We start from the raw sequence: 26,352 nt of genomic DNA, 5'->3' as shown, positions 1-26,352 counted from the left end.
CATATATTTTCAACTTGTAGTATCTATCCATTCTATCAGAATAAATTTAGAATAAGAGTATATTACTTGTTTAGCACATTTTTTAGCTTGCTCTTTGGATCGAGGATGTATTTGTTAGTAAGTTTGGTTGCTTTCCTCTTATTTGAATTTAGCCTGAATGGATCCTTTAATGCCAAGGCTCCCAAAAGTATCTACCATTGCTCCATAAAACACATGGCAACACCTACGAATAGTTGCTAATCTCAGGTTTCTTTTTTAAAAGTGAAATAGTCTTGTGTTTGGGATAAAGATTTCACAGCAGCAAAATCTTTGAATTTTTAGGTAACATAGAAGTTTCACTGAGAAAAGAGTCATTCTTAATTTTTTTATTATTCATATGTGCATACAAGGCTTGGGTCATTTCTCCCCCCTGCCCCCACCCCCCTCCCTTACTACCCACTCCGCCCCCTCACTCTCCTCCTCAGTAGCTGGCAGAAACTATTTTGCCCTTAAGATTGGACAATAATAGGAAGGAACAAGGGTATTTGCTAGTTGAGATAAGGATAGCTATACAGGGTGTTGACTCACATTAATTTCCTGTGCATGTGTGTTACCTTCTAGGTTAATTCTTCTTGATCTAACCTTTTCTCTAGTTCCTGGTCCCCTTCTCCTATTGGCCTCAGTTGCTTTAAGGCATCTGCTTTAGTTTCTCTGCGTTGAGGGCAACAAATGCTAACTAATTTTTTAGGTGTCTTACTTATCCTCACCCCTCCCTTGTGTGCTCTCGCTTTTATCTTGTGATCAAAGTCCATTCCCCTTGTTGTGTTTGCCCTTGATCAAATGTCTACATATGAGGGAGAACATATGATTTTTGGTCTTTTGGGCCAGGCTAACCTCACTCAGAATGATGTTCTCCAATTCCATCCATTTACCAGCGAATGATAACATTTCGTTCTTCTTCATGGCTGCATAAAATTCCATTGTGTATAGAGACCACATTTTCTTGATCCATTCTTCAGTGGTGGGGCATCTTGGCTGTTTCCATAACTTGGCTATTGTGAATAGTGCTGCAATAAACATGGGTGTGCAGGTGCCTCTGGAGTAACCTGTGTCACAATCTTTTGGGTATATGCCCAAGAGTGGTATTGCTGGATCAAATGGTAGATCAATGTTTAGCTTTTTAAGTAGCCTCCAAATTTTTTTCCGGAGTGGTTGTACTAGTTTACATTCCCACCAACAGTGTATGAGGGTTCCTTTTTCCCTGCATCCTCGCCAACACCTGTTGTTCGTGGTGTTTCTAATGAGGGCTATTCTAACAGGGGTGAGGTGGAATCTTAGTGTGGTTTTAATTTGCATTTCCTTTATTGCTAGAGATGGTGAGCATTTTTTCATGTGTTTTTTGGCCATTTGAATTTCTTCTTTTGAGAAAGTTCTGTTTAGTGCACTTGCCCATTTCTTTATTGGTTCATTAGTTTTGGGAGAATTTAGTTTTTTAAGTTCCCTATATATTCTGGTTATCAGTCCTTTGTCTGATGTGTAGTTGGCAAATATTTTCTCCCACTCTGTGGGTGTTCTCTTCAGTTTAGAGACCATTTCTTTTGTTGAGCAGAAGCTTTTTAGTTTTATGAAGTCCTGTTTATCTATGCTATCTCTTAGTTGCCATGCTGCTGGGGTTCCATTGAGAAAGTTCTTACCTATACCTCCTAATTCCAGAGTATTTCCTACTCTTTCCTGTATGTTTAGAGTTTGTGGTCTGATATTAAGATCCTTGATCCATTTTGAGTTAATATTGGTATAGGGTGATATACATGGATCTAGTTTCAGTTTTTTGCAGACTGCTAAACAGTTTTCCCAGCAGTTTTTGTAGAAGAGGCTGCTTTTTCTCCATCGTATATTTTTAGCGCCTTTGTCAAAGACAAGTTGGTTATAGTTATGTGGCTTCATATCTGGGTCCTCTATTCTGTTCCACTGGTCTTCATGTCTGTTTTTGTGCCAGTACCATGCTGTTTTTATTGTTATTGCTTTGTAATATAGTTTGAAGTCAGGTATCGTGATACCTCCAGCATTGTTCTTTTGACTGAGTATTGCCTTGGCTATTCGTGGCCTCTTGTGTTTCCATATAAATTTAACAGTAGATTTTTCAATCTCTTTAATGAATGTCATTGGAATTTTGATGGGAACTGCATTAAACATGTAGATTACTTTTGGTAGTATCGACATTTTTACTATGTTGATTCTACCAATCCATGAGCATAGGAGATCTCTCCACTTTCTATAGTCTTCCTCAATCTCTTTCTTCAGCATTTTATAGTTCTTTATTTTTAACATTTAAAAATCACATTGAATGTGGACAAGCACTGAAACTTTTTCTTTGTACAAGTGGAAAATATTCTAACCTAGTTTTTATGTTAACAGTTGATCAGCCATCCTACCAGTGTCAGTATCATTAGGTAATGCATGCATACCTCCCACTGTGCAAGACTGACCGCTTCCTCTGGTACCTCACTTGGTGCCTGGGATTATATTTCCCACCACTGTGAGCTCACTCAGTTTCATGTGGTAACATCCATATTCCAAATGAAATGAAAGTATTTCCAGAAGGTAAGGCCTGGTATTGGATAACTACATTTTCAATGGAAACTCTTGTATTGGGTAAATAAAACATTGAACTTGACTAGTAAATGTTATAGTTGAAAAAGATTTTTTCAGGTTTTTCAACCAAAGGAAGATATGTTGTGGGTGAAATAACTGTCTAAAACTGTCTCTACCTTTTAGTTCTTAGATTTTGTTGTTTTTTTCCCAGATACATGTGCACATTGGTGAATTACAGAAATAACCTTCACTAAGCGATCTTAGCCTCAGTCATTTCAGTTAGGTCAGACTGTGGATTTTCGTCTGGGATCTGCTTTTAAACAAGTTGGGGGTTTGGTGGGTAAATCTTGAACTCAACTTAAGCATAGTCTATTCCTGCAGAAACCTATTAACTCCTCAGAGTTGATAACCTCAAAATGCAAAATATATATTTTCTGAGAATCAGGAAAGTTCACCCAAGGCTTTACAGAGAAAAAAATGGCTTGAAGAAATGAGGAAGTAGCTTTTTCATGGGAGGAGTCATCTTATCTAGAGTGGCATAGCACCAGCTCCTTGAGACTAGGATGCAGAATGAGTGATCAGGTGGAATCTGTCCTTCTGGATGCCTGGCCACTATGTTTCTACTATAGGTAAATGACAAGCTTTTCATATTATATTCAGATGTTCTCAGATTTCCAAGACCCACAACCTATTGCCCAATAAATTCTTACTGCTTTCTTATTCTTGTTTACATTTTTTGATTAAGTTGCCTAAGGAGATGTCTAGGTAATAGTAGAAACTATTCAGTGATACATTACCCACACACTGGCCCAAATTTCTAAACCATTGTTCCTTTAATGCTATCTTTGTGTCCTGATACCAGAACCTACTCTGTTATAAATTCCCATGTGGCATTCCATCTTGCAATAGGTATAACTCAAATATAACAAAAGGTATAGTTTGTCAAAGGCAGTTCATTAAGTCTATGATCTTTAAATTTCGTTTCTCGTTTTCAAACTAGCTTCAGCCTTTCAAGATACATCAAAGTACTAACCGGCATATTAACATTTGTATTATTTCCTAGATCTATGCCTTTCAGAAATAATTCTTCAGTGGAAGAGTGCTTGCCTAGCATATGTGGGCAAGACCCTGGGTTCAATCTCCTACACAGAAAAAAATCTTGACTGTTTCATTACATCTTTTTCATGAGCTGGCAAAATAGAATCATGAGAAGTTATAGAAATCTGATATTAACAAATACAGTTAATACAACTATATACTTATTTTATTTGAAAACAATTTAAAATATTAATTTACTCATTATAACATTGACCATTTATTCTAAGTAGAGGTGACAAAATATGAGCAAGTAATCCTGGCTTCCATTCAATGAAACACAGGAGACAAAAATTTGTTTGAAAACTTATTCTTTTAATAGTTAAATCACGTGTTGAATTTCACTTAAAAATGGTCTGGCTATAAACAAAAATGTGGACATTCTTCCCTGATTCTCTAAATCTGACATTTCCATATGAATTTTCTTGCTCAACTTCCAAAAGCTCAGAGGACGTATGCCTGTCACTGGATTCACAGAAATCTTTAGACTACTTCATAACCTAGTCTTACATATATTGCCTAGTGACTCATGTTCCAAGTTAACTTTTAGTTAAGAAAAGAATCATCACTGATTCTTTCAAGTAATAACCTTTCAAGCAACTGTAATCCAGAAATTCACTCAGAGTGGAGATCATTGCAAATATAATTGTTTCATCTTGTGAACATTTTAGAATATACAGGGAAATTGAAATGCATAAATGGTGTGGAAGTTTAAGTAAACTAATATGCTCTGACTTGGTGCAATGTATAACAAATATCCAGATCAAGCAGTGCTGTCCTTGACAGGAACCAAGTTTACAAAATAACTTCCTTGTAAAAGTTTGACTCTGGACTGGGAATGCAGCTCAGTAGTACAATACTTGCTGAGATATTTAAGGCCCTGTGTTCAATCTGCAACAGCACACACACACACACACACACACACACACACACACACACACACGGTGGTGGGGAGGGAGAAATATCTCACTTTTCAATATAAATAACAGTTAAGACAGTTAACAAGGATATAGTCCTTAATAAAGGACATAAGAATGATTTATGGATTCTATAAATTAATAAGTGAACCTATTTTGTAAGGTTCAAATATAAAAAATATATTTATTTATATATATTTGTTTCTATACACACATTTTACACATACTTCAATGTCTTGATGTCCTGGGGGGTCATAGATCTCAACCATTCTGATTTTTCAACAAAGCATAGTTTGGGAGGCCAAGTGATTAAAGGTATGATATCTTGAATCAGATTGAGATTCCACCCAGACAGAACCAATTAAAGTCATTTTAAAGTTACTTAATCACAAGATACTTTTAGAAAGTGAATTATGTTAAAACCAATCCTGAGAGGATTGCTGTAAAAATTTAATTGGATGATTCCATTTAGGACAAACCGAACAGTGCTCGTCACATGGGAAGCATTTCCAACAGATGTCCACTGTTAAAATAGTAATCAAAACCAGTGTTTTATTGTATGTCATGAATTGGAATAATTTAAAATGATAAAATGTATAGAGACATATTAAGGTAAAATGCAAACACTTTGATGATTATTCAAAGGAAATTACAGGTGAAAATACAAATTTTGGGAAGTTCAAAGTACATATAAAGGTAAACACATTAAATACTTACACATTTAGCCACATGATGTCGCTGTCCACCACAAGTTCTTTCTACACAAAAGCTATGCAGCTTGCATGTATTGCGTATTCACATAATGCTTTTCTTCATTACCTCTGAAATTCGGCAGCGGTAAGGAGTTTAAGAAATGAGGAGTAAGGAACTCAAATTATTTTTTTAATTTTGAGTCGATGTAAGAGCGACCATACCTTTGGAAAACATTGCAATGGTGTTTTCCTGGCGAGAAGATCTTGGAGCTCAGCGCCTGCTGCTCTCGCTTCTGCTCCTCGCAGCCTGGGAGGCGGGGAGCGGCCAGCTGCACTACTCGGTTCCCGAGGAGGCCAAACACGGCACCTTCGTGGGCCGCATCGCTCAGGATCTGGGACTGGAGCCGGAGGAGCTGGTGCCGCGCCTGTTCCGGGTGGCGACCAAGGACCGCGGGGACCTTCTGGAGGTAAATCTGCAGAATGGCATTTTGTTTGTGAATTCTCGGATCGACCGGGAGGAGCTGTGCGGGCGGAGCACGGAGTGCAGCATCCACCTGGAGGTGATCGTGGACAGGCCGCTGCAGGTTTTCCATGTGGAGGTGGAGGTGAAGGACATTAACGACAACCCGCCTGTTTTTCCAATGGCAGTAAAGAATCTGTTTATTTATGAATCCCGACAGGTTGGCTCTCGGTTTTCGCTAGAGGGCGCATCAGATGCAGATAGCGGAATAAACTCATTGTTGACTTACAGTCTTGACTCCAGTGAGTATTTTACTTTGGACGTTAAAAGAAATGATGAGGAAATTAAATCCCTTGGACTGGTGTTGAAAAAAGTTTTAAATCGAGAGGACACTCCTGAACATCATTTACTAATAACAGCAATTGATGGTGGGAAACCAGAGCTCACTGGCACCACTCAAGTGAAGATCACTGTCCTAGATGTAAACGACAATGCCCCAGTTTTTGAGAGGATGCTCTACAAAGTCAGATTATTCGAAAATGCACCAAATGGTACCCTAGTGGTGACTGTTAACGCCTCTGATTTGGATGAAGGAGTTAATAAGGATATTGTGTTTTCCTTCCATACAGACATATCAGCTGAGATTCTGTCGAAATTCCATTTAGATCCAGTCAATGGATATATCAGTGTGAAAGGCAATATAGATTTTGAGGAAACTAAGTCGTATGAAATCCAGGTAGAGGCGACAGATAAAGGAAATCCTCCAATGACAGATCACTGCACAGTTCTAGTGGAAATTGTGGACACCAATGATAATGTACCTGAATTGATCATCAAATCATTATCATCACCTGTATTAGAAAACTCTGCCCTTGGCACCGCCATTGCCCTGATTAGCGTATCGGACCTGGACTCAGGAGCCAACGGACAGGTGACCTGTTCCCTGATGCCAGATGTCCCTTTTAAACTGGTGTCCACCTTCAAGAATTATTATTCCCTGGTCCTTGACGGCGCCTTAGACCGAGAGACCATATCTGACTATAAGGTGGTGGTGACCGCGCGGGACGGGGGCTCGCCCTCGCTGTGGGCCACGGCCAGCGTGTCCGTGGAGGTGGCCGACGTGAACGACAACGCGCCTGCGTTCGCGCAGCCCGAGTACACGGTGTTCGTGAAGGAGAACAACGCGCCGGGTTCGCACATCTTCACGGTGTCGGCGCGGGACGTGGACGCGCAGGAGAACGCGCTGGTGTCCTACTCGCTGGTGGAGCGGCGGGTGGGCGAGCGCGCGCTGTCGAGCTACGTGTCGGTGCACGCGGAGAGCGGCAAGGTGTACGCGCTGCAGCCGCTGGACCACGAGGAGCTGGAGCTGCTGCAGTTCCAGGTGAGCGCGCGCGACGCTGGCGTGCCGCCCCTGGGCAGCAACGTGACGCTGCAGGTGTTCGTGCTGGATGAGAACGACAATGCGCCCGCGCTGCTGGGGCCTGCTGTGGGCGGCGCGGTGAGCGAGCTGGTGTCGCGGTCAGTGGGCGCGGGCCACGTGGTGGCGAAGGTGCGCGCGGTGGACGCGGACTCTGGCTACAACGCGTGGCTGTCTTATGAGCTGCAGCCGGCGGCGGGTGGTGCGCGCAGCCCGTTCCGCGTGGGGCTGTACACGGGCGAGATCAGCACGACGCGCGCCCTCGACGAGGCTGATGCGCCGCGCCAGCGCTTGTTGGTGTTGGTGAAGGACCATGGCGAGCCAGCGCTGATGGCCACCGTCACTGTGCTGGTGTCTCTGGTGGACAGTGGCCAGGAGCCAAAAGTCTTGCGAACTTCGGTTGGAGCTTCCAGCTCTGAGGCTGCGCTGGTGAATGTCAATGTGTACCTGATCATCGCCATCTGCGCGGTGTCCAGTCTGCTGGTGCTCACGTTGCTGTTATACACCGCGCTGCGTTGCTCAGCGGCGCCTTCTGGGAGCATGTGCGGGCCTGGGAAGCCCATGCTGGTGTGCTCCAGTGCGGTGGGGAGCTGGTCATACACACAGCAGAGGAGGCAGAGGGTGTGCTCTGGAGAGGTGCCACCCAAGACTGACCTCATGGCCTTCAGCCCCAGTCTTCCACCATGTCCTGTTAACCAAGATAAAGAGGACCAACTGGTTGCAGAACTTGATTTCTCTGACAAAGTGAGTAATTTTTCTTTTTATTCATCCTTTACAAAATGTCCTTGTTTTAATACTGTAGTGTTTTCATTCCTTTGGAAATTTCTTAAAAGTGAATTGCACTGCATTATGTTCTTTGTATCAACATTTTCTTATCACTACTCTTGTGATTAAAACGGTCAGTTTTTTGTGACTAAATTTTGAATCAAATCATCAGTTACTCGTGAGATTCACACGTGTAATGTTTGGTTTTGTTGCCAAGTGCAGTAGTGGGATTGTTTTTTGCTCAATGGCTGGGTACAAATGGAAATATTTTTTTCTTGCATGAATTGCATTATTTAGAGAAATTAACTCTAACTTTCGGTCAACCATTCCCTGGCTAATGCTTCAGTATCTTTTCCTTAGGAATTCCTTTTAAGTGGTAGTAGACTTGTAACTGTCCTTTTTTTGAGCCCAATTAAATATTCACTACTCCTGTTTGTTATGCATTTACGTCTTCTGCTTCAAATATTAGTTCATTTACCAATTGTCTTTTATGTAGCCTCTTTTATTCTCTTATTCATTCTTTGGAGTCTCAGTTCATCTTCTGTATTTCTTTTGAAAGGATTTATGCTCTTATTTGGCAAAACCATAAATGTTGTTAGATTTCCCAAAGGGTCAAAAAACACTAGAATAACAACTATTATTTTCAAAATTGTATCTTTGTCCATCTTTCCTTTCTTTTTACTTTTATTAATAATATTTAAAATATCAATTTGAAGTGTAAATTTAATACTCCTATAGTATATTTAAATGTCCTTTTGAAAAGAATGTTTTAATTTGTTAAGAATTGTTTTCATTTGAACAATTTCTTGAGTGGAATACTATGTATGTAACTTAAAACTTTCCCTAGTATTTTATGGTTCTGGTTCATACTTCTTATCCATTAGCTTCTTTGTGTACAAGAGTAAGGATACTAGGTTTATTAGGTTTATTTTGTCAATGTCCTTACTAGTAAAACTTCTCTGGATTCTGCCTGCCAATCTGCCACACAGTAAGTAGAAACCTTCAGGTAACTGGCCCCAAATAAAATTCAAGTGAAACAATTTTACAATTATTCCTCCCATGTGTATGTTCATTTCTCTTCTCCAAGAGAAATTGGTTGGGCTCCCATACAATTTTCATTGACCCTGGAAAGAATTTGTAGTCAAAATGAAAACTGATTAATACTCAATGATTTTGTGGGGAGTCAAACATTTAAAATGGATCTTTTCCTCATTCCTCCCTTTCCCCTCTTCCATTTTTTATTTTATGGCACTATCATTCTCTGCCCCCTCGTCCATCAAGTATTAGGCAGAGCATACCCAGCCTCAGTTCAATGCTTACATTATTAGTCCTGTTTTCATCTTGTTGTAAATAATAGGGTTATCCAAAGTTCTTGTCTCCCCCAGTATGGGACCTCAGTCTTTGAATCCAGCTCTCCCTTGCAATTCTTAATTAAAAGTCTCTTGGCAAAGATGTTTTGAAAACTTTTTCTAAGGAGATTTGTTCTTCTTAGAGATGTATTGGTGCTATGCTAAATAAATATTTAATATGTATTTATTTCAAATAAATATCCATTTGAATTCTATTGAATCTCTAATCTGTGCATTTAAATATTCTGTAAAATCAGCAAAGTGAGAAGGGACTTCTTTTTTCTTTCTTCCAGTGTGCCCGACATTCATGATCATTTTGTAAAAATGTTCAATTTGGGCCCTTAAACAATGAAAGTACTCTGACTTTCTTTTGATTCAGAAATTTGCTTTTCCTGAGTGTGGCTCTAAACAGAGACAGAACCTGAAACTATTCTCAGTAGATTGATTTTTTTTGTTAAACAAACCTGGAGGAAAAAGTTTATGAATTTAATAGTGAAAATAGAGTCTGGAAATGGCTACCATCTCCTTCAATATTAAGTTTTAATGGAACAATATATTGTACTATATTTGTTCAGTCTCTCCATTTCCCATTAAGACCCAAGATGAGTCTAAGATCACAATTGCCAAAAATTGGCATGAAAATTAAGGTAAAACTCAGATTTTCAATGTGGAAATTAAAATATATACATTGTCTTAGGGAAAATATTTTTGCATTTTGTGATTCTTCAAAATTAGAGGTGCTGAAATATATTTTCCAGACTAGCTATAGAACCACCTCAAATTAACACATATTATAGGTAATTTAAGAAAAGTTAACCATTTCCATTGGATAAATATCCAGAAAATGCTAGATAACTATCTCTGAGCTATTAAACTACAAATGTACAACAACTATCTTTAAAATTATTATTTCAAAAGAGGCCATACATACCCAAGGACAAGTATACACAAGACAAAAATAAGAGTAATAAATGTCTCAGGTGATTCCGTCTGGGTGCTGCAGCTTATAAAAAAGGGTGAAAGACCTGTCCAATTGGTTTGATCATGAAATTCCTCAAAGATCAGAGGACTTTTCATTTGTAATAACATGGAAGAAATTGGTTTACATAGAGTGTAGAGCTGATGGGGAAACAAATTACTGTATTTGTTTAGTAATAGAAAATGTTATTGGAAGTAGTAAAATAGCGTTTGATCAAAATATATGAGAACAATAGGAGAAAATAAGAGATTAGGCATCTTAGATTCTGGAAAACAGGCAGGAATTTCTACACCATGAAAGTAAAAATGAGAATTCCACCCTTGCTGTTGGGAGGTGAATTATTTACATTATTTGGAACACTTTTCCACACTAGCTATCTACTACAAGTTGTTATTTCCTTGTTAATACTTCCTTGCACATTTGACCCTTAGGTGACAGTGAAGACATGTAGTTAATTTCGGATAGTCTTTGATTTCTTGAAACAAAATATTTGTAAATTCCCCTTTCAGTGGCTTGTTCTTGCAATCAGAGGTTCCCTAGGTACTGTTCCTCTCATGATTCAACACCAGTAATACAAATCCAGGGCTGAACTAAAAGGGTGTCATCATTAATAAGAACCCCCAGCATTCTATGAAACACAAGGAATCTATTATGAATTTTCCCAATCAACACCTCGCAATTGTATGGTTACAAAATATATATTAACTACAGCTGGGTGTCTCTAAATACTTAAAACTCACATGAAAGAAGAATTTCCACATGATAAAAGATGCCGCTTCAGCAAAACTACTCACACGCAATCAACTAGAAGTACAAAATGCATACCTTGGAGATAGAAAATGTAATTCCATTCTGCAAAAAAGGAGAACCTAAGCACAAATTAGAGCTGGCAGTTCTAGTTTTGTGGATTTTCGGAATCGATACTTATGTTTTGGAGCCACATGGTGTCGCTCTTTTACCATAAAATAGATCCCCTTTAAGAGAATAAAGGAGAGAAAGAAAGAAAAAAATCCCTCCCATTCTTATTGGAAGCTGTATCCACAACCGGGAGTCTGAAAATGGAGGATGCAGCGGCACTGGACTGATCAGAAGATTTCTCCTAACTTTGAGACGAGACCCCTATATATTTTTAAATGTAAGTTCCTGTGCACAAGTTCCCGTGTACTTTGAGATGGAATTTTCCTGGGCAAGCTCACAGGAACCCCAGCGCTTGCTGCTCTCCTTTCTCCTTCTCACAATTTGGGAGGCGGGGAGCGGCCAGCTGCACTACTCGGTTCCCGAGGAGGCCAAACACGGCACCTTCGTGGGCCGCATCGCGCAGGACCTGGGACTGGAGCTGGCGGAGCTGGTGCCGCGCCTGTTCCGGGTGGCGACCAAGGACCGCGGGGACCTTCTGGAGGTAAATCTGCAGAATGGCATTTTGTTTGTGAATTCTCGGATCGACCGGGAGGAACTGTGCGGGCGGAGCGCGGAGTGCAGCATCCACCTGGAGGTGATCGTGGACAGGCCGCTGCAGGTTTTCCATGTGGAGGTGGAGGTGAAGGACATTAACGACCATCCACCGGTGTTTCCGGGGACACAAAAGAATCTGTTCATTGCAGAATCCAGGCCACTTGACACTCGGATTCCACTAGAGGGCGCGTCGGATGCAGATATCGGAACAAATGCTCTGTTGACTTACAGACTGAGCCCGAATGAGTATTTTTCGGTGGAAAAACCATCCAGTGATGAACGGATAAAGGGTCTTGGACTTGTATTACGAAAATCTTTAGACCGAGAAGAAACTCCGGAGATATTTTTATTACTCACTGTCACGGATGGAGGCAAACCCGAGCTGACCGGCACTGTTCAGTTACTCGTCACAGTTCTGGATGCCAATGACAATGCTCCAGTTTTTGACAGAACACTGTATACAGTGAAGTTACCAGAAAATGTTCCAAAGGGAACGTTATTAATTAATCTTAACGCCTCAGATTTAGACGAAGGTTTGAATGGGGACATTATTTATTCATTTTCAGCCGATATTTCACCAAACGTGAAACACAAGTTCCACATAGACCCAAATGCAGGACTGATTATTGTAAATGGATATATTGATTTTGAGGAATGCAAATCCTATGAAATTCTCGTAGAGGCCACTGACAAGGGACAACTCCCACTCTCTGGCCATTGTAGAGTTATTGTAGAAGTAGAGGACACCAATGATAATGTGCCGAATTTGGAATTCAAGTCTCTATCACTTCCAATCAGAGAAAGTGCTTCCTTGGGCACTGTTATCGCCCTGATCAGCGTGTGGGACCTTGATTCTGGAACCAACGGAGATGTGACCTGCTCCTTGACACCTAATATTCCTTTCAAGTTAGTGTCCACTTTCAAGAATTACTATTCATTGGTGCTGGATGGCGAGCTGGACCGAGAGACCGTATCTGACTATAAGGTGGTGGTGACCGCGCGGGACGGGGGCTCGCCCTCGCTGTGGGCCACGGCCAGCGTGTCCGTGGAGGTGGCCGACGTGAACGACAACGCGCCTGCGTTCGCGCAGCCCGAGTACACGGTGTTCGTGAAGGAGAACAACGCGCCGGGTTCGCACATCTTCACGGTGTCGGCGCGGGACGTGGACGCGCAGGAGAACGCGCTGGTGTCCTACTCGCTGGTGGAGCGGCGGGTGGGCGAGCGCGCGCTGTCGAGCTACGTGTCGGTGCACGCGGAGAGCGGCAAGGTGTACGCGCTGCAGCCGCTGGACCACGAGGAGCTGGAGCTGCTGCAGTTCCAGGTGAGCGCGCGCGACGCTGGCGTGCCGCCCCTGGGCAGCAACGTGACGCTGCAGGTGTTCGTGCTGGATGAGAACGACAATGCGCCCGCGCTGCTGGGGCCTGCTGTGGGCGGCGCGGTGAGCGAGCTGGTGTCGCGGTCAGTGGGCGCGGGCCACGTGGTGGCGAAGGTGCGCGCGGTGGACGCGGACTCTGGCTACAACGCGTGGCTGTCTTATGAGCTGCAGCCGGCGGCGGGTGGTGCGCGCAGCCCGTTCCGCGTGGGGCTGTACACGGGCGAGATCAGCACGACGCGCGCCCTCGACGAGGCTGATGCGCCGCGCCAGCGCTTGTTGGTGTTGGTGAAGGACCATGGCGAGCCAGCGCTGATGGCCACCGTCACTGTGCTGGTGTCTCTGGTGGACAGTGGCCAGGAGCCAAAAGTCTTGCGAACTTCGGTTGGAGCTTCCAGCTCTGAGGCTGCGCTGGTGAATGTCAATGTGTACCTGATCATCGCCATCTGCGCGGTGTCCAGTCTGCTGGTGCTCACGTTGCTGTTATACACCGCGCTGCGTTGCTCAGCGGCGCCTTCTGGGAGCATGTGCGGGCCTGGGAAGCCCATGCTGGTGTGCTCCAGTGCGGTGGGGAGCTGGTCATACACACAGCAGAGGAGGCAGAGGGTGTGCTCTGGAGAGGTGCCACCCAAGACTGACCTCATGGCCTTCAGCCCCAGTCTTCCACCATGTCCTGTTAACCAAGATAAAGAGGACCAACTGGTTGCAGAACTTGATTTCTCTGACAAAGTGAGTAATTTTTCTTTTTATTCATCCTTTACAAAATGTCCTTGTTTTAATACTGTAGTGTTTTCATTCCTTTGGAAATTTCTTAAAAGTGAATTGCACTGCATTATGTTCTTTGTATCAACATTTTCTTATCACTACTCTTGTGATTAAAACGGTCAGTTTTTTGTGACTAAATTTTGAATCAAATCATCAGTTACTCGTGAGATTCACACGTGTAATGTTTGGTTTTGTTGCCAAGTGCAGTAGTGGGATTGTTTTTTGCTCAATGGCTGGGTACAAATGGAAATATTTTTTTCTTGCATGAATTGCATTATTTAGAGAAATTAACTCTAACTTTCGGTCAACCATTCCCTGGCTAATGCTTCAGTATCTTTTCCTTAGGAATTCCTTTTAAGTGGTAGTAGACTTGTAACTGTCCTTTTTTTGAGCCCAATTAAATATTCACTACTCCTGTTTGTTATGCATTTACGTCTTCTGCTTCAAATATTAGTTCATTTACCAATTGTCTTTTATGTAGCCTCTTTTATTCTCTTATTCATTCTTTGGAGTCTCAGTTCATCTTCTGTATTTCTTTTGAAAGGATTTATGCTCTTATTTGGCAAAACCATAAATGTTGTTAGATTTCCCAAAGGGTCAAAAAACACTAGAATAACAACTATTATTTTCAAAATTGTATCTTTGTCCATCTTTCCTTTCTTTTTACTTTTATTAATAATATTTAAAATATCAATTTGAAGTGTAAATTTAATACTCCTATAGTATATTTAAATGTCCTTTTGAAAAGAATGTTTTAATTTGTTAAGAATTGTTTTCATTTGAACAATTTCTTGAGTGGAATACTATGTATGTAACTTAAAACTTTCCCTAGTATTTTATGGTTCTGGTTCATACTTCTTATCCATTAGCTTCTTTGTGTACAAGAGTAAGGATACTAGGTTTATTAGGTTTATTTTGTCAATGTCCTTACTAGTAAAACTTCTCTGGATTCTGCCTGCCAATCTGCCACACAGTAAGTAGAAACCTTCAGGTAACTGGCCCCAAATAAAATTCAAGTGAAACAATTTTACAATTATTCCTCCCATGTGTATGTTCATTTCTCTTCTCCAAGAGAAATTGGTTGGGCTCCCATACAATTTTCATTGACCCTGGAAAGAATTTGTAGTCAAAATGAAAACTGATTAATACTCAATGATTTTGTGGGGAGTCAAACATTTAAAATGGATCTTTTCCTCATTCCTCCCTTTCCCCTCTTCCATTTTTTATTTTATGGCACTATCATTCTCTGCCCCCTCGTCCATCAAGTATTAGGCAGAGCATACCCAGCCTCAGTTCAATGCTTACATTATTAGTCCTGTTTTCATCTTGTTGTAAATAATAGGGTTATCCAAAGTTCTTGTCTCCCCCAGTATGGGACCTCAGTCTTTGAATCCAGCTCTCCCTTGCAATTCTTAATTAAAAGTCTCTTGGCAAAGATGTTTTGAAAACTTTTTCTAAGGAGATTTGTTCTTCTTAGAGATGTATTGGTGCTATGCTAAATAAATATTTAATATGTATTTATTTCAAATAAATATCCATTTGAATTCTATTGAATCTCTAATCTGTGCATTTAAATATTCTGTAAAATCAGCAAAGTGAGAAGGGACTTCTTTTTTCTTTCTTCCAGTGTGCCCGACATTCATGATCATTTTGTAAAAATGTTCAATTTGGGCCCTTAAACAATGAAAGTACTCTGACTTTCTTTTGATTCAGAAATTTGCTTTTCCTGAGTGTGGCTCTAAACAGAGACAGAACCTGAAACTATTCTCAGTAGATTGATTTTTTTTGTTAAACAAACCTGGAGGAAAAAGTTTATGAATTTAATAGTGAAAATAGAGTCTGGAAATGGCTACCATCTCCTTCAATATTAAGTTTTAATGGAACAATATATTGTACTATATTTGTTCAGTCTCTCCATTTCCCATTAAGACCCAAGATGAGTCTAAGATCACAATTGCCAAAAATTGGCATGAAAATTAAGGTAAAACTCAGATTTTCAATGTGGAAATTAAAATATATACATTGTCTTAGGGAAAATATTTTTGCATTTTGTGATTCTTCAAAATTAGAGGTGCTGAAATATATTTTCCAGACTAGCTATAGAACCACCTCAAATTAACACATATTATAGGTAATTTAAGAAAAGTTAACCATTTCCATTGGATAAATATCCAGAAAATGCTAGATAACTATCTCTGAGCTATTAAACTACAAATGTACAACAACTATCTTTAAAATTATTATTTCAAAAGAGGCCATACATACCCAAGGACAAGTATACACAAGACAAAAATAAGAGTAATAAATGTCTCAGGTGATTCCGTCTGGGTGCTGCAGCTTATAAAAAAGGGTGAAAGACCTGTCCAATTGGTTTGATCATGAAATTCCTCAAAGATCAGAGGACTTTTCATTTGTAATAACATGGAAGAAATTGGTTTACATAGAGTGTAGAGCTGATGGGGAAACAAATTACTGTATTTGTTTAGTAATAGAAAATGTTATTGGAAGTAGTAAAATAGCGTTTGATCAAAATATATGAGAACAATAGGAGAAAATAAGAGATTAGGCATCTTAGATTCTGGAAAACAGGCAGGAATTTCTACACCATGAAAGTAAAAATGAGAATTCCACCCTTGCTGTTGGGAGGTGAATTATTTACATTATTTGGAACACTTTTCCACACTAGCTATCTACTACAAGTTGTTATTTCCTTGTTAATACTTCCTTGCACATTTGACCCTTAGGTGACAGTGAAGACATGTAGTTAATTTCGGATAGTCTTTGATTTCTTGAAACAAAATATTTGTAAATTCCCCTTTCAGTGGCTTGTTCTTGCAATCAGAGGTTCCCTAGGTACTGTTCCTCTCATGATTCAACACCAGTAATACAAATCCAGGGCTGAACTAAAAGGGTGTCATCATTAATAAGAACCCCCAGCATTCTATGAAACACAAGGAATCTATTATGAATTTTCCCAATCAACACCTCGCAATTGTATGGTTACAAAATATATATTAACTACAGCTGGGTGTCTCTAAATACTTAAAACTCACATGAAAGAAGAATTTCCACATGATAAAAGATGCCGCTTCAGCAAAACTACTCACACGCAATCAACTAGAAGTACAAAATGCATACCTTGGAGATAGAAAATGTAATTCCATTCTGCAAAAAAGGAGAACCTAAGCACAAATTAGAGCTGGCAGTTCTAGTTTTGTGGATTTTCGGAATCGATACTTATGTTTTGGAGCCACATGGTGTCGCTCTTTTACCATAAAATAGATCCCCTTTAAGAGAATAAAGGAGAGAAAGAAAGAAAAAAATCCCTCCCATTCTTATTGGAAGCTGTATCCACAACCGGGAGTCTGAAAATGGAGGATGCAGCGGCACTGGACTGATCAGAAGATTTCTCCTAACTTTGAGACGAGACCCCTATATATTTTTAAATGTAAGTTCCTGTGCACAAGTTCCCGTGTACTTTGAGATGGAATTTTCCTGGGCAAGCTCACAGGAACCCCAGCGCTTGCTGCTCTCCTTTCTCCTTCTCACAATTTGGGAGGCGGGGAGCGGCCAGCTGCACTACTCGGTTCCCGAGGAGGCCAAACACGGCACCTTCGTGGGCCGCATCGCGCAGGACCTGGGACTGGAGCTGGCGGAGCTGGTGCCGCGCCTGTTCCGGGTGGCGACCAAGGACCGCGGGGACCTTCTGGAGGTAAATCTGCAGAATGGCATTTTGTTTGTGAATTCTCGGATCGACCGGGAGGAACTGTGCGGGCGGAGCGCGGAGTGCAGCATCCACCTGGAGGTGATCGTGGACAGGCCGCTGCAGGTTTTCCATGTGGAGGTGGAGGTGAAGGACATTAACGACCATCCACCGGTGTTTCCGGGGACACAAAAGAATCTGTTCATTGCAGAATCCAGGCCACTTGACACTCGGATTCCACTAGAGGGCGCGTCGGATGCAGATATCGGAACAAATGCTCTGTTGACTTACAGACTGAGCCCGAATGAGTATTTTTCGGTGGAAAAACCATCCAGTGATGAACGGATAAAGGGTCTTGGACTTGTATTACGAAAATCTTTAGACCGAGAAGAAACTCCGGAGATATTTTTATTACTCACTGTCACGGATGGAGGCAAACCCGAGCTGACCGGCACTGTTCAGTTACTCGTCACAGTTCTGGATGCCAATGACAATGCTCCAGTTTTTGACAGAACACTGTATACAGTGAAGTTACCAGAAAATGTTCCAAAGGGAACGTTATTAATTAATCTTAACGCCTCAGATTTAGACGAAGGTTTGAATGGGGACATTATTTATTCATTTTCAGCCGATATTTCACCAAACGTGAAACACAAGTTCCACATAGACCCAAATGCAGGACTGATTATTGTAAATGGATATATTGATTTTGAGGAATGCAAATCCTATGAAATTCTCGTAGAGGCCACTGACAAGGGACAACTCCCACTCTCTGGCCATTGTAGAGTTATTGTAGAAGTAGAGGACACCAATGATAATGTGCCGAATTTGGAATTCAAGTCTCTATCACTTCCAATCAGAGAAAGTGCTTCCTTGGGCACTGTTATCGCCCTGATCAGCGTGTGGGACCTTGATTCTGGAACCAACGGAGATGTGACCTGCTCCTTGACACCTAATATTCCTTTCAAGTTAGTGTCCACTTTCAAGAATTACTATTCATTGGTGCTGGATGGCGAGCTGGACCGAGAGACCGTATCTGACTATAAGGTGGTGGTGACCGCGCGGGACGGGGGCTCGCCCTCGCTGTGGGCCACGGCCAGCGTGTCCGTGGAGGTGGCCGACGTGAACGACAACGCGCCTGCGTTCGCGCAGCCCGAGTACACGGTGTTCGTGAAGGAGAACAACGCGCCGGGTTCGCACATCTTCACGGTGTCGGCGCGGGACGTGGACGCGCAGGAGAACGCGCTGGTGTCCTACTCGCTGGTGGAGCGGCGGGTGGGCGAGCGCGCGCTGTCGAGCTACGTGTCGGTGCACGCGGAGAGCGGCAAGGTGTACGCGCTGCAGCCGCTGGACCACGAGGAGCTGGAGCTGCTGCAGTTCCAGGTGAGCGCGCGCGACGCTGGCGTGCCGCCCCTGGGCAGCAACGTGACGCTGCAGGTGTTCGTGCTGGATGAGAACGACAATGCGCCCGCGCTGCTGGGGCCTGCTGTGGGCGGCGCGGTGAGCGAGCTGGTGTCGCGGTCAGTGGGCGCGGGCCACGTGGTGGCGAAGGTGCGCGCGGTGGACGCGGACTCTGGCTACAACGCGTGGCTGTCTTATGAGCTGCAGCCGGCGGCGGGTGGTGCGCGCAGCCCGTTCCGCGTGGGGCTGTACACGGGCGAGATCAGCACGACGCGCGCCCTCGACGAGGCTGATGCGCCGCGCCAGCGCTTGTTGGTGTTGGTGAAGGACCATGGCGAGCCAGCGCTGATGGCCACCGCCACCGTGCTGGTGTCTCTGGTGGACGGTGGTCAGACACCAAAGGCCTCTTCGAGGGCATTGGTGAACGCTGCAGACCCAGAGGTAGCGCTGGTGAATGTCAACGTGTACCTGATCATCGCCATCTGCGCGGTGTCCAGTCTGCTGGTGCTCACGTTGCTGCTGTACACAGCTCTGCGTTGCTCAGTGGCGCCTTCTGGGAGCATGTGCGGGCCTGGGAAGCCCATGCTGGTGTGCTCCAGCGCGGTGGGGAGTTGCTGGTACTCACAACAGAGGCAGCAAAGGGTGTGCTCTGGAGAGGTGCCACCCAAGACTGATCTCATGGCCTTCAGCCCCTGTGTACCTGACTCTAGGGACAGAGAGGATCAACTGCAGCCAACTGGGGATTCCTTTGGAAAGGTTAGTTTATAGTATTTTTTTTTGGTTCAATCTCAGTTTTCATACATTTCGCTTTTTTTCGTTATTTTCAACCGAGAATCTAATTTCTCTGTCTTTATTTCTCTTTCTTCTGTTTACATGTACTTTTTAAGTAAAATCTTTTGAAGCCCAGAGCAGTGGCATGCGCCTAGCTATCCAGGAATCTGAGACTGGAGACTAGCTTGAGCCCAACAGTTTGAGCCTAGTGGGGACAACATAGTGAGGCTCTCCACTTCCTTTTAGAGTGGTAGAACATCAAGGCAATGTATATTGCCTTGATTTTATACTTTCTTATCAACACACATTCATATATTCTGTTCGCTATCCTCTTCACCGTTTTTATTTTTAGCGACAATCAGCTTTTAAGAAAACATTTTACAATCATTTTCACTTGAATTTTTTTTTTGTTTGTTAGTACTGGTGTTTGAATTCAGGGCCTGAGTGCTTGCTAGGCAGGTGCTTTAGCACTTGAGCCACACGTCCAGGCCCATATTTGATATTAATAACTGGCTATTGTGGAATGTTTCCTGAATTTATTTCATTAGAATGGCAGAAAATGTTTTGCTTGTGCCTTTGTTTTTGTGTCCTTTGTATTTGTCATTCATCATTGTCTATTGATTTATTTTGTTACATGTAATTGAAATTCGTTGAATTCTATTTCTAGTGTTATTTTTTATTTGAATATAATAGTTGTACAAGGGGAATACATTGTGACATTTATATATGTACTTAAAATATATCTTTATTTGATTTACCCCAAAGAAGAGACAGTGAGGGAGGGAGGAAGAGAGCTGGCAGGGCCAAAATCTCATAGCACCAGGTATTCCCAGACAGTCTCCCATCCAAGTACTAACCAGGCCCAATCATGCTTAGCTTCTGAGATCAGAGGAGCTTGGCCGCCTTTGGGTGGTATGACTGACGACAAGTGTTATTTTATAATTTTACTTTGAATTATTCCATAGCTGAGGAGTTTGCATTGGGTCTTCTTCTGTCTACTTCAAATAATGCTGTTCATAAATATATTTGTGCATTTCTTCGGATGGCTATGTACCCGCCTTTCTCTTAAGTATATACCTAGGTGTTGGGTTAATGAATCACAGAATATGTGTGTATCTTTATCTTTAATAGATAATGACAACCAATTTTCCAAGGCTTTTTTTCCCTGTTCAACATGCTCCTCTAAGAGGTATATAAGAGTTCCAGCTCTTCCACATCATCTTTAAATTTGTTAGGTTACTTTCATATTAGTCATTTTACTGGGTATGTTTTTTTAATTCTCATTTTGATTTTGTTTTGGCCGTACTGGGATTAAGTTTGAACTCAGAGCTTCCCACTTTGGAGGCAGGTACTCTATGACTTCAGCACTTTTTAGTCTCAATTTGAATTCATTTAATATTTCCTGAATTTATATGAGATTGATCACTTTTCCATGTGATTATTGGCCATTTAAAATTCTTACTGTGCTCAATAGTTGTTCAAGCCTATTGTCTATTTTCTATATTGTGTTTTTTCTTTTCATTTTCCTTTATTTTCTCCTAAGGAACTTTCTTTTTTTCCCAGATCTTTAAAAACTTTTTAAGTATTCTGGGCATGAACACTTTTTGATTTTGTATTTTACTCTGTGGCTCATTTGGCACTTATAAAATCAATATAATTGTATAAAATTATGTTCTATTTAATTTTTATTTTCTCAGGAGCACTTTAGAATTTTTCTCATACTTTTCTGTCTAATAGAAAAATATTTTCTTTATATAATATGAATATTTTACCATAATTTTATAGGGCAATTACTCTTTCTTTTCTGAACCATTGTGTAAGTAATCTTAAGATGTTTACCTATGCACACAGTAAGATAAATTAATTTTCAAACATTTTTGAGGGATGAATTAGCAAAGCTGCTTAAATCTTTATACATATTTACAAAATTGCTTTAAATTTTTCTTTTATCTCTTTGCAATCTTGCAGACCTATATGATTTTTTATAGGAGAAGATAAATACAGGTTATTAAAATTTTTTTCTTTGCACTCATGCAATTTAAACTTTCTTGGGCTACTGAAAATTTATTGAATTCTGTTAGGAAACTAAGTGAGAAACACCTTAAATCATTACATAGTTCTCTTAGTCTAAATTCACTCTCAGCCTGGGAGTGTTGCTCAATGATAGAACTGTTTAATATTCAGGAAAGCTTGTGTTCCATTCCCAGCGCTAATCATTCTTAAAGAAGGAATTCTATTTATATACTGTGGTAGTACTTAAATAGGACTGAAATTCTAGAGAAGAAAATAAGGAACTAGATCAGACAAGAAAGTAATCTATAATATTTGATTTAAATAATGGCTTAGAAGAAAACGTAAAGAAATTTTCTCTTCCTATGGAGTCTTCCATGGAATTCAGCCCAGAGAACATAATTATTGAGAAAGTAATCATCAAATCAAGAGTTGATTATTAAAAGCAGATATGGGTGATAATTCAAAAAGTAAACATATTTAACAGATATGAAGATGAGTCAAATGTCGAATAAAAGTAGATAAAAAATAATACAAAATATTTTTCCATACTAAGAGAAGCATGTGAATCAAAAGTATGACCTTTTCTTCATTGAGTGTATCACTTTAAATACTCAATATTTATCAAAAAAAGTCTGTAAATTACAATGCATGTGTTGCTAATACCACACTGACGGTTTCACTTTTAAAGACTTATGTTTACTTTTTCAAAGGATATTTCATATGTTTTGTATAGCATTCTACCATAACCTAGGCCATAGCCTAGGTTCACATCAATCACTCTTGTAGTAGAAAATAATACTGGCTAATGTTGTTTTCAGAGATTTTAATATTACTTTCTTCTCTTCTACCATCATGCATTATAGCATTTTTAAATCACTACTATCAGTAACTATTAGTTAAGTAGTTTTGAAAATTGATCACTGTTTTCGTTAGGCTACTTTCCAACTCTATAACAAAATACCTTAGATGGTCAACTTACAAAAAGTAAAAGTTGATTTTGGTTTTTAGAGTTTCTGGTCCATGATTGGTTGGTCCCCTTACTTTTAGTCCTAGAACATCATCATCGGGAGTGCATGGCAGAGAAAACCACTAACTTCAAGGCAAGGCAGCAAGAAAAAGAAAGAGAAAGGGCCTGGGCCCCACAATTCCTTTTAAGACTTGTTCCCAGTGACCTAAACCCTCTCACAAGGCACCACCTCTTACAGGCCTCGTATTTCCCCAAAGTGCCAATCTGGAGAGCAAGCCTTTACCACATGGATCTTTGAGGGGGTCACTTAAGATCTAAACTATGGAAGTATTTAATGATCTGAATATTAAGATCATAATATTAAGAATATAAATCTTACAAAAACCTAAAAGTAAGTGATACTTATACTTTTAAAGATCATATCCAAAACAATTTGTTATATTGTGTTATTTCATCTATTAGCTATTTACACTCAGGAAAAGAAATGAATTTCAATTGACTTTTCATTTTTGGTAACTTCTTATTTTTTCCAAGCTATATTTCATATATATTTGTGTGTGTGTATTTTACTGGGATTGCCATGCTATATTTTAAATACAAAACACCCAGATCTCTTAGTTCTTCTTGTTCTCACAGATTAAGGAAGATTTTGTAATGTTTAAGAAATTCCATGGAATATATATATATATATATATATGCAGAATGTTAAGTATATCCTCAATAGAAATGTCAGTGACATTTTCTTTTGTCCATATTAATTTAGGGAAGTCCACTATATTTATTAAATCAAATCCAAATGCAAGTCCATGCAGGAGAACAACTGGGGAATTGAAAAGTAATTAAACTAATATAGCAATAGGTTGGTTAATGTGATATTCTTTTTAACATAATCACTTTTATCAGAACCTAAACATTTTGTGGGATGCTACATCTTATAGACAATAAGAGGATTTTGATTTGTTGCATCAATGAAAGATATATGAGTACATATTTTATATAGTCGTAGTAACTTGAAGAAATGCTGTCTAGATGCTCTAATTTGAAAATAGCACCATGATACGACCAAAATTGTTTTACTATGCTTTTGACATCTTGAAAATTGAAATCCCCAAATTATAGTGAGCCAACACAAAAAGTAGGTAGTTGTTACAGAGGAATTAAAGAACTAAATTTTCATGTATTTGAACAGTAACATTCTAAAAAGAATGTTATTCAACTGACTTTAGATATTTTGAAAATGACATCAATAAGTTGCCAGTATTAAACATTTTAAATTAGATAAGATTTTGAATTTTTTTTGCAAAAGAGGTAGTACACATCTTTAAAATTATATATAAATTAAAATTTTTAACAAGATATATCTAAAGAAAGAAAAGTCAAAATTATAACTCTTTAAAAATTATTTTTATCAGTTTAGGAATATATAAGCCCCTCCCTAAATAAAATACATCAATACAAGTTAGTAAGGATTGGAGTGTCATTACTGCAGATGTATTGACTTTGTGATATTTTTAACAATATGTCATACTGATGAATTTTAATTTAGATTCAATGATATAGTTTGATTAGAGAGAACGGATATGCAGAGGAATTGAAATTAGGTAATATTTCAGAAATATCTCATGAATCTAAGACAAAGCAAAACAAAGTAAAATACCATTTTATCCACATGATGTCGCTATACACCGCGATTGTTTTCCCCCTCTCCAACATCAGAAGGATACAGTGAGTACATTTTAGTTAGAACGAAAAAGGATCTTCCATTTTTTGCTCTGCTACAGAAGCTAAAAAAAAAGGTGGGGGAACTAAAATACATATGTAAATAGTAATTTATAACTCAGTACCAAAGAATATTTCCTGGTGATGCAGTAGAAGATTTGAGAAGTGGACCAAGACTGCGATGGTATATTCTCAGAGAGGAAGTCCGGGAGCCCAGCGCCTGCTGCTCTCGCTTCTGCTCCTCGCAGCCTGGGAGGCGGGGAGCGGCCAGCTGCACTATTCGGTCCCCGAGGAGGCCAAACACGGCACCTTCGTGGGCCGCATCGCGCAGGACCTGGGACTGGAGCTGGCGGAGCTGGTGCCGCGCCTGTTCCGGGTGGCGACCAAGGACCGCGGGGACCTTCTGGAGGTAAATCTGCAGAATGGCATTTTGTTTGTGAATTCTCGGATCGACCGGGAGGAGCTGTGCGGGCGGAGCACGGAGTGCAGCATCCACCTGGAGGTGATCGTGGACAGGCCGCTGCAGGTTTTCCATGTGGAGGTGGAGGTGAAGGACATTAATGATAATTCGCCTAGATTCTCTAGACAAGAACAAACATTGCTTATTTTAGAGTCAAGAATGCCAGATTCGCGGTTTCCGTTAGAGGGCGCCTATGATTTGGACATTGGATCAAATGCAGAGTTGAGATACAAGATTAATCCTAATGAATATTTTGACTTGGATGTTAAAAGAAATGAAGAAGAAACGAACGTTTTAGAGCTAGTTTTGAAGAAATCCTTAGACAGAGAAGAAATACAAGAACATCGTTTGTTGCTAATTGCAATTGATGGAGGAAAACCTGAACTAACAGGTACAGTTCAGTTACTTATCAATGTATTGGATGCGAACGATAATGCCCCCAAATTTGAGAAGTCCATTTATAATGTCAGATTACTGGAAAATACACCGATTGAGACATTGGTAATTAAATTAAACGCCTCAGATGAAGATGAGGGCATTAATAAGGAAATAGTGTATTTCTTTAGTAATCTTGTTTTTGACAATGTAAAATCTAAATTTACAATCAACTCCACTAGTGGTGAAGTAAAAGTCAAGGGAGAACTGGATTACGAAGACTGCAAATTATATGAAATTAATATTGATGCCATGGACAGAAGCACATTCCCATTAGCAGGACACTGCAAAGTTATAGTAAAACTAGTGGATGTGAATGATAATGCCCCTGAGATGGCCATAACCTCACTTTTCTTGCCTATCAAAGAGGATGCTCCCCAGGGCACAGTCATCGCTCTGATCAGCGTGTCAGACCGTGACTCAGGTGTCAATGGGCAGGTGACCTGCTCCTTGACACCTAATGTCCCCTTCAAGTTGGTATCCACTTTCAAGAATTACTATTCATTGGTGCTGGATGGCGAGCTGGACCGAGAGACCGTATCTGACTATAAGGTGGTGGTGACCGCGCGGGACGGGGGCTCGCCCTCGCTGTGGGCCACGGCCAGCGTGTCCGTGGAGGTGGCCGACGTGAACGACAACGCGCCTGCGTTCGCGCAGCCCGAGTACACGGTGTTCGTGAAGGAGAACAACGCGCCGGGTTCGCACATCTTCACGGTGTCGGCGCGGGACGTGGACGCGCAGGAGAACGCGCTGGTGTCCTACTCGCTGGTGGAGCGGCGGGTGGGCGAGCGCGCGCTGTCGAGCTACGTGTCGGTGCACGCGGAGAGCGGCAAGGTGTACGCGCTGCAGCCGCTGGACCACGAGGAGCTGGAGCTGCTGCAGTTCCAGGTGAGCGCGCGCGACGCTGGCGTGCCGCCCCTGGGCAGCAACGTGACGCTGCAGGTGTTCGTGCTGGATGAGAACGACAATGCGCCCGCGCTGCTGGGGCCTGCTGTGGGCGGCGCGGTGAGCGAGCTGGTGTCGCGGTCAGTGGGCGCGGGCCACGTGGT

At 41.2% G+C, this 26,352-nt stretch overlaps 1 protein-coding gene and 1 pseudogene across 1 annotated transcript in view; both read left to right on the top strand.

Annotated features, from left to right (window-relative positions):
- Window positions 1-3,899: 3,899 nt before the first annotated feature.
- Window positions 3,900-8,359, top strand: LOC109702574 (protocadherin alpha-3 pseudogene; annotated as a pseudogene).
- An 8,760-nt stretch (window positions 8,360-17,119) lies between these two features.
- Window positions 17,120-26,352, top strand: part of LOC109702582 (protocadherin alpha-C1) — a 197,306-nt gene continuing 188,073 nt past the window's right edge. The window contains exon 1 of the mRNA XM_074076841.1: window positions 17,120-19,694. Coding sequence (XP_073932942.1) covers window positions 17,319-19,694 — 2,376 coding nt within the window. The 5' untranslated portion in view covers window positions 17,120-17,318. The remainder of the gene's footprint in view (window positions 19,695-26,352) is intronic.

Source organism: Castor canadensis, chromosome 6, assembly GCF_047511655.1.
Source record: "Castor canadensis chromosome 6, mCasCan1.hap1v2, whole genome shotgun sequence".
Classification (NCBI taxonomy): Eukaryota; Metazoa; Chordata; class Mammalia; order Rodentia; family Castoridae; genus Castor; species Castor canadensis.
Note: the sequence above shows the minus strand (reverse complement) of the source record. Positions and strands in the feature narration are given on the sequence as shown.